The 15,114-nt window shown below is 36.9% G+C and overlaps 1 protein-coding gene and 1 pseudogene across 6 annotated transcripts in view; both read left to right on the top strand.

Moving 5' to 3' along the window:
- Positions 1-52: 52 nt before the first annotated feature.
- Positions 53-1,972, top strand: LOC127432010 (putative nuclease HARBI1; annotated as a pseudogene).
- A 3,197-nt stretch (positions 1,973-5,169) lies between these two features.
- The window catches only part of LOC127432182 (serine/threonine-protein kinase MAK-like), a 69,713-nt gene continuing 59,768 nt past the window's right edge, over positions 5,170-15,114 (top strand). For 5 of the 6 annotated variants that reach the window (XM_051683051.1, XM_051683048.1, XM_051683049.1 and 2 more), the window contains exons 1-2: positions 5,170-5,309; positions 11,769-11,998. In XM_051683051.1, coding sequence (XP_051539011.1) covers positions 11,898-11,998 — 101 coding nt within the window. In that variant the 5' untranslated portion in view covers positions 5,170-5,309; positions 11,769-11,897. The remainder of the gene's footprint in view (positions 5,310-11,768; positions 11,999-15,114) is intronic. The other variant, XM_051683050.1, reaches the window with a different exon arrangement.

The following is a 15,114-nucleotide window of genomic DNA, read 5'->3' as shown; positions in this document are numbered from 1 at the left end:
TCCGGAGCAGATTATGTTCCAGGGTTAGTTTGTATCAGAGAGCTGACAGAGCATGGCATGCCCTTTTGAAGAAGATCCAGTGGACGTGGAAGCACAGATTATACGAAATCTTTTCCGCCATGAGAGGGTGATAAGACAATGTATAGATGTGTTTTCGTATCCAAATGAATATTTGCGGGAGCGTTACCATTTTTCACAAGAATCGTTAATTTATTTAACAAATCTTATGAAACCTTTCATATCCGACATGACACATCACGGATCGGCACTTAACACGGAGCACATTTTGTGCATTGCCCTTTGTTTTTTTGCCACGGGGAGATTTTTGTGGGTGATGCAGAGCATGTGGGAAAGGCAACTGTGTGTAGGGCCGTTCGTACAGTATGCCTTGCACTTAAACAGTTCCTACACACTTTTGTGCAGTTCCCTGGTCTCAAACCTTTGAAAGTCATTAAAGAGGAATTCCACAGAGTGGCGGGTTCATCCTTTCTATGATATTCTATGAGACCTTTTTAGTTATATATAGCACTACTTCATCTATCCATCCGTACTGTACATACAGTATGTACACATCCACAATCATTTTAACATTTATCTAGTCATCTAACTTTTAATTTCAGGGTTCCCAAATGTCATTGGATGCATTGATGGAACCCACATTACTATTCAAGCTCCTTCAGTCAATGAAGGAGACTATGTTAATAGGAAGTCATTCCATAGCATCAGTGTGCAGGTAACAATAGAATATTGGATGCTAAATCAATATTTAAACCATTAAATGCCACTCATTATTGATCCCCACTAACTAGGTAATGTGATGCATCCCACTCATCAAATGTTGAAGCCAAATGGCCAGGGTCTGTACACGTTACCAGAATTTTCCAGGAGTCATCGCTGTGCCACAAATTTGAACAAGGTATGTTTTGCCTAACACAATACTGTATGGTTGTTTTTGTAATTCTAGTATTTTTTGTAATTTGGTATTAACTAACCACTATTATAGGAAACTTCAGTGGTTATTTGCTGGGGGACAGAGGGTACCCCTGTCTGCCCTATATGATGACCCCCTACTCTGAACCTGGACCACAGACACGATTTAACCTGGCCCACAGCAGAAAAGGGGCCAAGGTGGAGATGACCATTGGCATCCTGAAGGCCAGGTTTCAGTTCCTGTGTGGGCTCAGGGTCAGTCCAGAAAGGGCATGTGACACAGTGGTATGTGTGGTTCTTCACAACATTGCCAAATAAGAGGTGAGAGGCCCCCCGGTGAACCCAGTGGACTAATGAGATGGAAAGGTGGTATGGGATGTGATCTGCCAAAATCACTTTTAAATTAAATGAATAATGCACAAAGTGAACAGTCAAGTGTTTTTATGGTATCTTTATTTCCTGTAATAAAGACATTTGTATTTATTGCTTTACCATTCAACAACAAATGACAGATTAATCATCACTAGGCAAATACAGTTCCCACCTTTAGCCAATGCTCCAGCAATTCAGTTTCAAGTCTGGCCTTTTTATGTTCAGCCATCTCCATGTCACTTTTTCTTATTTGCCTTTGAAGATGGACCTTATACAGCTCCTTTGCAGGCAGCTAGGAACACCGAATGATAATTCAATATGATTGCTAAAGTCTGTAATACTGTCATGAATCCTGCCTTTGTTGTTCCTCCCACTCACCACCAGAGGGCTCCATCACCTGGGGATTGACTTTAACTCTCTAGACTCCATTTCCCATAATCCCCGTACCTGGCAATGATTACCTGTTCACCTGTTTCCAATCTATTCAGCTGTTTAAGTCTCACTCTCACTCTCTGTCATTGAAGTCTTGTTTTGCCCTGGCTGACATTTCTGAGCGTTCTCAGAGTTTATTGCATTTCCTGTGTTTGATCCTGGACTGTTTACCCTGTTTTGACCCATTGCTGCCTGCCTACTATTACTGCCTTGTTTACCTGGATATAACCTGTGATTGTCTGCCACCTGCCCTGACCTCTTGCCTGTTTATTGACCACCTCTCTGGATGACCTTGGATATTACTGTTGCTGGTGATTGAACCCATGCCTGTCTGTATTACTACGTTTATTATTATTAAAGCTGCACATGGATCTCAACTCTGTTGACTCGTCACAAATACATATACAGACCAATTATTTTAATTAAGACAACTGCAGAACATTTCTCACACTGCTAATATTCAGTGTAGAGGTAGATGGACCCTCCTGTATAGGAATCCCCTGCCATATTCCATAAAAGGACATTGACAAAGTTTTATCTCTTTTGTTAAAGGGAATGCATTATATGCATTATACCTCTATTGGCCTCATAGCATTTTCATTTTCTAATTCTGTCACAGCAGAAGTGGTCTCTTCATCTTCATCCTACAGTGCAAATTACTAAGGATGTTTAGTCTAGCAAACAGAAACAATACCTAAAGACAGTAATCACTTACAAATGTGGCAGGCTGTGCGGATGCAGGAGGGTCCGTTAATACAATGTGTCCATCAGCAACTGCAAGAAAATTAAACCAGTAAGATACTTAATGTTCTCAAACAAATACAACTAATAAACAACTAGGAATATACACCATATGCAGTAAAATAAGTTATGCATAATGCACAAGTGAAACCGTGATAGTAAATGCATTCAGAATGCTTTTTTTTTTATTATTTAAAAAAAAAAAAAAAATTAGTGACAGTTTAAGGATTAAAATAAAAAAAATAAAAAAAAAATAAAAAAAACTGAATACTTAATGCATTTAAGAAGGGACAGTGCCAGCTCCTCCGCCGGAGTGAGTGAAGGTGGTGGTGGTCCGCCACCCATTTTACGGGCATCAGCCTTCTTCCTATTGGCTACATAGAACAGAAAGAAAACTTACAATAAAAAGTTGGCCAATTACTACTTAGGTTACATTAGTTTAAGATGTTTAGGAAATATTACCTTTTTGGAGAATGTTTTTAGGTTTCATTTTGACTTGGCTCGGAGTTCTTTTGGCTCCAGAAACATTACATCTGATAAAATAAGGCAATATATTACTAGCCAATGTACAGAACTAAAGTATGTACAATGATAAGAAATTGATGGAGGGCAAAAAGTAAATGCGTATCTATTAAATGTTGGTTTTTACAACATGCCCAATAGGATCAAAGTTAAATTTTGCATCATAATGAAAGATAAAATGGTATATAAACTCACGTATTTACTCTATCATTTATTTTTTGCCAAGCCAACTCTGTCCTTAGCCGATGCAGCGGTATTACTTTTATTGTTACAATTGGCTTATAATCTTCATAAGCACGCATTAAAACCTCCAACTCCACTTCGCTGAAGTATGAGGCTCGTTTTTTTTTTTCTCCTTGGGTTTCCATGGTGACTCCTCTAATTGGCGATCCATTGAAAATGTCTTTAAGTACTCACCGCACACACAGGTTATCTCTGGGTTACCAATAGGAGGTTGATTGAACTAACACTTCACAGGTGTTTTGGAACCGACATACGGTTCCAAAACCGTATGTCGAAACATACATGTTCTTACCAAAAAGTAAGCAAGGAATGGGTTAATCATCCGAGAGTTCAGGGTATATGTGACGATAAATTAACCCTGCTTTCTGGAATACACCCCTGGTCTCAGAGTGTTGACTGCCACACTAAAAGTTGTCTGTTGAAGAATGTGGTCAATGTTGTATGTATTGTTTACTGATTGCTTAGTTTTTAGTGGCTTAAACAAAAAAACTGTTTCTTGTAATATTACCAGTTACGATTTTGTGGGATAACTTGTAGGGAGGTGGATGTCAGTTTGCTTTGAGTATATGCTTCTTATCATCTGTTTTTTTTTTTTTTTTTTTTTTTTGGACAGAAAGGGATTCAGGGAAGTTTATTGCTGCTTATTTTCACTTTCTTTCCATCCTAGGTAAGTTACTGCTACTCCTCTTTCTAGGAAGATTGACTTTTGTTTGTCATTTTGGCCTTGTCCCCTTCCGAAGCCTATTTTTATTTGAATTCCACTGTTAAGTAATAAAAAGACTTTTCTTTTGTTAAACATTTGTGGACCTGTGCTTGTTGCAGTGATGGGACCTGGAGACGGGAGAACTCCTGTGTTCTATCCATTACTTATGTTACCCGCTTGCCGCTAACCCCTAGGCTAGAAGGTGATTCGTAACAGCGGCCATGTTAACAGATTACACCCTTCACATTCATGGTGACGCGTCCCAGACGTGGCAGTGAGCCTAATTTTTGCTGCGTGGCTCACGCTGAACTCAGCGGCTCTGGTTGCAGTAGAAAACTAAAATAAACAGGACATTTTAGAAAAGACGCAAAAATAAATAAACAATATTTAAAGTGAACCAACTATACACTACAATTTATAGGTGTGCATCTTGACCAACCTTTTTGGAAATTTCGGTCTTTCCCCATTCAGGTAGAGAGGAGCTATAGTCTACTTTTATGTTGCTTGTTTACAAAGAAAATAGCTACCCAGCCTGCCCGAAAGTGTTCCAAAGATGACCGCAGAGTGGACTGACTTGTCTTGGAAGGCACTTTGATATATTAACCAATCACGACCAAGTACACTGATAAGCATTTGCACATGATTGCCTATGGCTGCACTATGTACCTAGAAAAGAGACACGGCCAATGTGAAAGCCCAAACGCAATTGCTCATGCCCCACTCACAGAGTACGTGTGAATCTGGTGAACCAGCTACCAAAGCAGTCACATGGTTTTCAGATGAATGAAGCTTCAGATGTCACAGATCGCATTTTCCCCCAAAATGATTGAAGCTCCGATACAGTGCTTCAATGTCACAAAGCTATTTCAGCTGCCAACAGGCCTTGATTAATGAGATATGCTCCTCTGACATTGCCACACTGAATGACGTCCCTGGAATGACTCTGCAGTGATTTACACACAAGTCGTGATCTCGAGAAAACAACATTTGTTTTGTTGAGATCTCGAGAAAATTAAGCCTTGATCACGAGAAAACAACTTTTGTTATGTTGAGATCATGAGAAAATTAAGTCATGATAACGAGAAAACAAGACAGAAAAAAGTGATAAACCATGGACAAAACGGGCGTCAGTATATGACCACTTTCACTTGTTGGACTACAAGCCCCATGAATTCTCTGGCGTGTCCACGTGACTGTGGGCTTCCGGTTGGCAGTGCGTTGTTGGCTGTCGCGAATGTTGGTTGTCAGGGTGGAGATGGATCACGCCTCTTTAGTAGAGAGATAAACTCGCATGATTACTCTGCAAAACACATTCATGTTTACACGCTCAGACAACGACAAAAAGGGAGGAGTGCCATCACAACGGGTGAGTTTATACACAAACACTGGGTGGAAGATCACGAGCACAACATTCAGTCACATAAACATATGAAATGACATTTCACATTAATAATGATCAACAATATGCTATAATGAAGCTTATTCGATGTCTGTATTTAATCTTTTGTTATGATAGTGTGTTTATATTTGTTGAAATGCTAATAAATAACTCCAAATCTTGATAGATTAGGCTCAATGTTTAAATGCAGTTTCTAAACGCAGTATACATTTTACTTTTATTGACGTGTTTATATGTGGATATTCTGTTTTCCAATGTTAGTTCTCACGTGTTGAGCTTATTGAGTGACCTTGATGAGCATCTTAACTCCCTGTGTCCACTATAGATCCACTAATACCTTTTAAAGCAGATTACTGATGGAAAAAAACGCTCTGAACCTTTACGGGTTCTCATACAGAACGCTTTTCATGGGTGGCCTTGTATATCTATTTGTAACCTATGGGGATTTTAAACTCTGTATAATGCTGTTATGTGCTGTTTATTGGTATGTTTGGCAGACATGATCTGCATGATGACTGTAGTGTATTTAGGCTGAATGTTCTTGTACCTGACCCTCATTACATTATAAATAGTGTCGTCCTGCCCCATTCAGAAGTCTCCTTTGTATGTCAAAAACCTGTCAAGAACAATCCGTGGTCATATTTTACTCCAAAATCACAAGAAAGGAAAAAAGAAAATAAGCCTCAGAGACCAGGGAATTGCAACATTTGTTTAAAACACTGAAACAATGCTAAAACAATATTTTTGTAAAAATTATATTAAAAAAAATAGGGATGTTCCGATACGATACTAGTATTGGAATCGGGTCCGATACCGTGCTCATATACTCATACTTGTGCTTGTAAAAATTCTCCGATACCATCTGACGTACAAATGTCATTACGTAAACATTCAGCGCACAAATTAAAATCACGTTATGTCCTAGTGAGATTATTTAACTGCAAAAGCTGCGATTTATTAACATAAATAAATAGTTGGCATGTGCGGCTTGCATCAAATGTGAGCACTTATGAATGTGTGGAGATGCCGGCTGCACTTACCTTTTAAAACTCCTTTTTGGCTCATACACAGAAACACCATCATGAGCATCGGAGGCTCTGTTTGTAGAAGATGACAGTGAATAGAGATTAAATTCAAGTTGTGGCGTGAGGCAAAAACAGAGTACATACTTATTTAATTAAATAGCAGCCTTTGTGTTTTACTAATCAATTTGAGTCGGACTGAAAAGCTACTGTCATCACACAGAAACACTTCAAAATAAAAGCTCAATTTAAATGAAAAATATGGAAAATATATAACTTCTGTAAAGATATGTACATTTACTGTATTACTTCTTTTGCTACCACTAATAATAATAACAATAAATCAATATTAACAATATTATATTTAAACAGTATATCACATCTCAAATGCTCTGTTATGCAGCACTTTATTTGACAAAATGTAACTCCAGTGCTGTATTTTGGACTGTGCTGTGAGGTTCTGTATAAAATCACTTCATTTGATAAAAATAATACAATATTGTGTGGGAAATGAATTGCTATATTTTCATTTGTTTCAAGTTTTAATGAATTCATTAATTTAAACACCATTTAGATGATAAGATTGAAATAAACTGTTGATATGGAGTAAAAAAAAAAAAATAAATAAATAAAAAGATGGTATCAGACTCACTATCGGTGAGTACCAAAAATTAAGTATCAGTACTCATACTCTTTCTCTTTCTCCAAAAAATGGTATCGGGACTTCCCTATTAAAAAAACTACACCTAAAGTTTGCTGACACTGAACTGTATCACAACAGTTTTAGTGGGGGGAAAAATAGTGTCACAGCTTGCTAAACATTTACATTTTGCATTTAGTTATTTAGTTGAAACTTTTATCCAAAGCGACTTACAAATGAGGAACAAACGCAATTTGTCATACAGACAATATTCAGTATTGCACAGCCAAGTTCCCTGAGTAGCTAGAGTAGTATATAAGCTAGTGCAGAAGAAAGAGACAGACAAGGAGTTTTTTTTTTTTTTTTAAATAATGAAATTAAATAGTAAGTGCCATTAGCGTGGACTAATTAAGTGCTATAGAATAGATGCATTTTCAGCTGTTTTCTGAATATTGAGATGGTTGCAGCAGATCGGTTGGAGATTGGAAGCTCATTCCACCACAGAGGAACAGAGAAAGTGAATGATCGTGAAATAGATTTTGTGCCTCGTTGCAATGGGACCACCAGGCTCAGTCGTTGACTGCAGAGAGCAGGTGGGGACATAGACCTGAATGCTGTTCCATTGGCTGTCCTGAAGGCCAGAGTCAAAGCCTTGAATTTAATGACATGAGCCGTCTTTGGTTGACTGAAGAACAGACGTGCTGCTGCGTTCTGGACCATCTGCAGTGAGCACTAGTTGCAATAGCTGGGAGGACAGTCAACAGAGCATTTCAGTAGTCCAGTCTAGGGTTGCCCAGTTTACCTGTACTAATGAATTATCGCAATACCAAAAAAATTAAAATGGTACAATATCATATTGTTGCTAATTTCAGTACCATATTACAGTATGCTGTCATTAGCAAAATGATATGAGAAGTGACAGTTTTGAGATTAAATCAGTGACAATTTGAAAATAAAATAAGAAACCTCTGGACATGGCCAAGTGGTATCATTAAACAGCAGAAGGATGTAATTTAATTAAATATTCCACAGTCACATGCGCTGCACACTACAGAATGAACAAGAGGTGCCGCTCTGCTCTGTCATCTGTTTCACACGCGCACACGCACGCTCACACACTCACACAAATGCCACACACACTAATTTTCATGCATTGTGTTTAGAGTATAAACAGCTGTTAACACTTAAATTAACTCCTCAGGTGCAGCTTGAGATTTCAGCTCGAGAGCCGTGAAGGGATTGTCCCAGCATTAATGGGAAGCATGATATAACTAACCCGTCAAAAATAGGAAGAACTCAACTAGATGTGAAATTGAAGACCGAAAAATATAACTACTGTATAAAATTTAATATTGAAAAAGTAGCAATAAGACTCATAATAACAATTATATAATTAAATGGTTGTGTTATTATTATTATTATTATTATTATCTGTAAGCAATATCACAAATGCAAGTGTTATATCAGCATTCAGCCATAGCAGCCTTGTGCCACAGGTAATCAGATTTTTTTTTCATTAATGTTTTCATTAATACTGTGAAGCTCTTTTGTGCAGCATTTTATTTTACCAAAAATAAAATTGCATACACACACACACACACACACACACACACACACTACCGGTCAAAAGTTTTGAAACACTTGACTGAAATGTTTCTCATGATCTTAAAAATCTTTTGATCTGAAGGCGTATGCTTAAATGTTTGAAATTAGTTTTATAGACAAAAATATAATTGTGCCACCATATTCATTTATTTCATTATGAAACTAAAATGTAATAAAAAATAAAATGTTTTTGAAATTGATGACTTGGACCAAATAATAAAGAAAAGCAGCCAATAAGTGCCCAACATAGATGGGAACTCCTTCAATACTGTTTAAAAAGCATCCCAGGGTGATACCTCAAGAAGTTGGTTGAGAAAATGTCAAGAGTACATGTCTGCAAATTCTAGGCAAAGGGTGACTACTTTGAAGATGCTAAAATATAACACAGTTTTGATTTATTTTGGATTTTGTTTAGTCACAACATAATTCCCATAGTTCCATTTATGTTATTCCATAGTTTTGATGACTTTACTATTTTTCTAAAATGTGAAGAAAAAAAATTATAATAAAGAATGTGTTTCAAAACTTTTGACCAGTAGTGTATATATATATAAAAATATTAGATTTTTATTTGATTAAAGCTGTATGTATCAATTTGATTAAACACCATTTGACCATAACATTTAATTAAAACATTTAAGATGGAATCCAGAAAAATTTAAACAGAAAATGCATAATTTGAGACTTTATACAGTTCTTTTAATCAAGTAATTTTCTGTGTAATTTCATAAAAAATCTGAGGCTTTTTATTTGTTGATTATAGTATTGATTTAGTATCTATACTGAGGTACCAGGGCTGGTATCGTACCGAAGCCAAAACTTTGGTATCGGAGCAACCCTAGTCCAGTCTTGAATTGGCTAAATCAATCAATTGGCCAAAGTCTTACAACATTCACCCCAAAACAAAATATGGTTCAAAAATCAAGATTTTCATAACCAGTGGCTTCCTAAAAACACGGTCAAGGAGGAAAAAAGAAAATACATCATCATTGTCAATGCTTGGGTCTCTATGGGTTAACACTTTAAGCTTGGATGGGTCCCCGAGAAGAAATCAAGGTATTATTTATTACAAAATATTAATAACTACAGGCCTGACCAACACAAAATAGGTATCGTTTGAAAGCTTAGAAGCTCTTCTTTCCAGTGCATGCAGGCATTATGACCAAAACTGAACAAGTGCTTTGAAATTTGCAGACAAATCAGAAGTGTTCCGTTTTGATCATTTATAAAAAAATTGCACCGTACATATTATTGCAGTCATTAAGAAACTCGGGGCTCTGGGTATCTCAGCGAGTATTGGTGCTGACTACCACCCCTGGAGTCGTGAGTTCGAATCCAGGATGTACTGAATGACTCCAGCCAGGTCTCCAAAGCAACCAAATTGGCCCAGTTGCTAGGGAGGGTAGAGCCACATGGGGTAACCTCCTTGTGGTCGCAATTAGGGGTTCTCGCTCTCAATTGGGTGTGTGGTAAGTTGTGCGTGGATCGTGGAGAGTAGCATGAGCCTCCACATGCTGTGAGTCTCCACATGATAAGATGCACGGATTGACTGTCTCAGAAGTGGAGGAAACTGAGACTTGTCCAACACCACCCGGATTGAGGTGCGTAACTGCGCCACCACGAGGACCTACTAAGTAGTGGGAATTGGGCATTCCAAATTGGGGAGAAAAGGGGATAAAAATAAATAAAAAAAAAAACATTAAACTCATCAAATAGACATGTCATATGTTGTTGGAAAGCTCTCAAAGAGTAGAATACAACCAGCCTATTTGCTTTACCCACAGACAAAAATATAGCGAGTAATAGCTAAGTATATGTCTTTGACAATTATGTTTCATGTGAACAGGTGTTGCATATATGCTGCATTTTCGCTTATAACTTGACAAAAAAAAAAAAAAAAACTGAACATAAAATATGACATACCATTACTTAGAGGCGGCGATTATCTTTTCACACAAGGTAATCGGATGCATAGATCATTAGATAATCCACACAAAGCACAATGTTACATATGGTCACCAGGAGATGTTGGCAAGTAAAAATCAATAAAGCAAAAATATTCAATGTCCCTCTGCAGGGGGATTTACGATATAATCGGATATCACAATATTTTTAAGGTGATTATCGATTCAATATTTTGTACATATTGCCCAGTCCTAGCGCAGAGTGCTAGGTGGTGCAATATGAAGTGTAATTGAGATTGAAATCATGATCGTACCTAGAGACTGCTGATGTCAAGATGTACAGTGAAAAAGGAGTTATATTTTGGTCTGTTATTACCCAAAATCAACTGAATCACTTCAGAAGACACTGATTAAACCACTGGAGTCTCATGGATTACGTTTATGCTGACTTTGTGCTTTTTGGAGGTTTTGGAGTTTTGATCACCATTTGCTTGCATTGTATGGATGTACAGAGCTGAGATATTCTTCTAAAAATCTTTGTTTGTCTTCTGCAGAAGAAAGAAAGTCATACACATCTTAGATGGCTTGAGGGCAAGTAAATGATGAGAGAATTTTCATTTTTGGGTGAACTAACCCTTTTTAATATTGCTCATTAGGCTTACTGTGGAACGTGTGGAAAGCCTGGAACTTTCCCATTGAGAAGTCCTATTGAGATTGCACCAGTGTGTGTGTGTGCACGTGTATTTGTAATCTTGTACTGGCTCAACATATGAGATGGCGTTTCTTAATTAATCTGTCGAAGGCCAAAATACAACACTGAGAAGCTTCACTGTGTACCTCAAGGGTTTTATTTGTAGATGTTTGATTGGAGGTATTTGCATCGTAGAGATTTCATGAAATAGTTTAACACAAAATGACTACTAGTGGTTGACCGATAAGGGTTTTTCAATGGTTTACGACCAATGCCAATAATGGCCAAATATTAGACAATTAATCGTCCTGGCCAATAAATCAGTCCATCACTTCACTATGCTATATAAAACCAAAGGTTGTTGCTATGTAAATGTATCCATGTTCTTACAGTATTGATTTTTAGGAATAATGAGCTCTTTGAACACATTTGGCATCAATAATACTTAAAAGCGTGGTGTATTGTCAATAAATTACACCTACATGACATGAAACACAATAGATGCTGTATGAATCTCAGTAGACACACAGTGTGTTTCATGTATATTTTCTGTCTGTTTTTTAGTGCCAACAGTGGGATGGAGTGGCGTTCACTGATTGACTTCTCTTAAGATCATCTACAGGACAGGTATGATAGAGTAAGAAAGAGAGACAGCCGTCTGTCAGTACTGTGTTTCTTAGGATAAAGGTAAAGATGAATCGTTACACCACACTCAAGCAGCTGGGTGATGGGACCTACGGCAGCGTCCTGATGGGGAAAAGCAACGAGTCTGGAGAACTAGTGGCCATCAAAAGGTGTGTCAAATATTTTGACGTGTCCAAAACGTAAGGCATCTGCCCTGCATTCCAGTCAGTCAGTGACTTCAAAGACAGCATTTTTGTATTAAGGGTCGTCATGGTTTCAAACCTGCTTCCAAATCCTAGTGGTCTAAAACAAATTAAAGTGAGCTTTAGAGATAACCAAGTAAATGTTTGGGTAGTTGATATGTTTTTGGTGTGTCATGCTATACTTCATTAAACAGCAGCTTTGCTAATTATTTCATAATTTTTATTTTGCATGCAGCTTTTATGAGCTCATTGAAAATTTTTACTAAATGTATAAATATTTATATAGTTAATATATAATCATATTATGTAAGTAGAGTGGGTTGCAAACAGCATTTTTATGTTGTTTTTAAGAAGGTTTTGGTATTGATATTAATTATCTTAATTCGAATGTTCTCAATAACCCTCTCGCATTTGCAACCAAATTTCGCACTATGCGACTAAATTTATATTTTTGGCAACTGGCTGGCTAATGTTCAGATTTCACTCACCAGTGATTATTGTAGTATAGTGGGGAAGTATTCAGCAGCGAGATCCTTTTATTGCATGTTGAGAGTAAATGTCCCTAGAGCTGTCACGATTATGAAATTTGGCTAATGATTAATTGTCATACAAATAATTGCGATTAGGGCAGACATGGGCAATTTACGGGCCGCGGGCTGGATACGGCCAGCCACATGGTTTAATCTGGTCCATGGCTCATTTATCCTAAAAGTGTTTTTTCATTGGATATTACAGTTCTCTTGCATTGGGACCTAATGTGCCTCCACAAACATTTAACATGCTCAGGCTTGCCAGATATGAGATGCAAACCCCCCAGTTAGAGATTTATACTTGCGCAAATTGGAAATATTCCGCCTAATGTTATACTTATTTTGTGCAATCTGGCAACCATGCATGCATCTTTCTAGCTCTCGCTTTCCCTTCTGAACAAACTTCTCGATCTCTAGTGTGTAATTTTGCTCAAGGAATAGTGTTATATGGCCACTCTTGTGTCCATTCTTGAGGCTGCTTGTGCTGTTTGGTACTACCAATTTTACAGGCAAACCTTCTCAGTGATTAACTTTAATAGAATATAAACATAGATCATTGACACGCTGTGCAAAAGCAAGCGAGAGACGAATATGTATTTTTTATTTGTGAAGTTTAGAAATGTTGAAGTCCCTCGCACCTGTATTTTAATCGAACTCTTTGAAGTAATCATTTATCATAGTCATGCATTATGTTTTATTCAGTTGTGTGCTGAATGGAAATCCAAACCATTGGCGGACAAACTATTGACGAGACCCGCATCATGACCCTTTTAATGCTGAAACGGGTAATGTTTTGAGAATAAAATAAGTAAACTGGCCTGCTTTGCGATTTTGATTTTTTATTTAAAACACATCCCTGATGTAGAGAGTGTAAAATTGAATAGTAAATTACCAGGGAAGTAGAGATGGTGAAATAAATAATTTATAATAAGCTCAGCCTTTATTCAGTTTTTTAATGCCTGATAGAAAAGTATCTACCTTTGTAGAGCAATACAATCCTCTTAGGCAATTGCAGAATAGTCCCATGAGTCACATAAACACTTCAGAAAATTGAGTACACAACAATATCTGGGCTGAAAAGATACAAGAACCAAATGCAGAACATTTTATCTCAGAAGGAGTAAAATGTGGCCCCTTATGCACTACTTAAAGCCCGATGTGGCCCCTTTACCAAAATAGTTGCCCACCCTTGGATTAGGACGATTCATTGTCTGTTTTAAGGCAGTGACCAATAATTGTCTGTTTTAGGGCTTTCATGATTAATTGTCAAACAAATGGTCATTTCTTAAGGTGTATGTGTGTTTCATACACCTTAAAAAGTCATTTTTTTATATTTAACTTTAAATATAGAAATCAGTTAATAAAATGGGGATATATGATTCCCTTTTAAGGCTTTAAAACTTATGAATGACATAAATTTTTTTTTTAATATTAGAATATTTCTAAACACTAAAAATATGTCTCTCTTTTTGGTCAACTTTTTTGGTCTTGGTCCATTTAAAATTTACACTGTTTTTTTTTTTGGACCCAGCCAACCTGAATAGCAATATTATATATTATATTATATGCACTAGTCAAATAATTCTGTCCTAAATTCTTTCACTTTCACTTTATTTTAAGGCTCTCATATTAAACCCACAAGCCCTTATTTCTCATGAAGACCTTTGAGATTGCGTTTCTTCATTTTATAATCTCCACAGAAATAGAGTAAATGGGCTCTGTTACTGCATGTCATTAACACTGCTTATATGAATGAATGGTGCTGCAGTGACCAGGATTCAGGAACATTTGCTACAACAAGATCGTTAAATTAAAGTGAAACCGGAGCCCTTTACGTTCACTATCAAAGTTTAAGATAAGTTCATACCACTTTTATATTTATGCAGGAGTTTGGCACGAGCCTTTACAGACGGCACACATATCATAGTTCTTGAGACGTTGATAATCTTTACGTGCAATTCATGAGCTGCTCTGGGTGACATCCATGGTGTGGGTCAGTTCAACAGAATGAGACGCACAAACGCGGCATTCATGGCATTTATATATTCACTTAAAACTCCCTTATTTGGACATTAAAATGTGATTGGAATTTGAAGTGCACAATAATCATGGTTATTACAATAAACATGGTCAAATCAAATAACCGTGATCAGACGATTATTTAATAATCGTGAAAGTCCTAGTTGTCCCGTGTAATGTATGTCTAAAGATGAGATCAACTTAACCCATTTGTCATTGAATAATGTCTCTTTTAATACCTTTTCTGTACTATACAGTCAGTTGTTGATAAAAAAAAAAAAAAAAAAAAAAGATTTATTTCTAATTACGCATAGCACAGATGAGATAAAGCCATTCAAATCCTCTCTAATTAACATTTCTTTACAGAAATGTCCAAATTTTTAGAGTAAACATCAAGACAAGTCCACCACACCAACCACACCAAAGAGAGAGCGACTGGTTGTTTTTCACATAGACAAGACTCTTTAGTTGTATTAAGAAAAGCGTCTATGGTTTACTCTAATTGTCCTGGTGTTTTCCACCATAATTACATCC

The sequence above is a fragment of the Myxocyprinus asiaticus genome, chromosome 41 (genome assembly GCF_019703515.2).
Source record: "Myxocyprinus asiaticus isolate MX2 ecotype Aquarium Trade chromosome 41, UBuf_Myxa_2, whole genome shotgun sequence".
Classification (NCBI taxonomy): domain Eukaryota; kingdom Metazoa; phylum Chordata; class Actinopteri; order Cypriniformes; family Catostomidae; genus Myxocyprinus; species Myxocyprinus asiaticus.
Note: the sequence above shows the minus strand (reverse complement) of the source record. Positions and strands in the feature narration are given on the sequence as shown.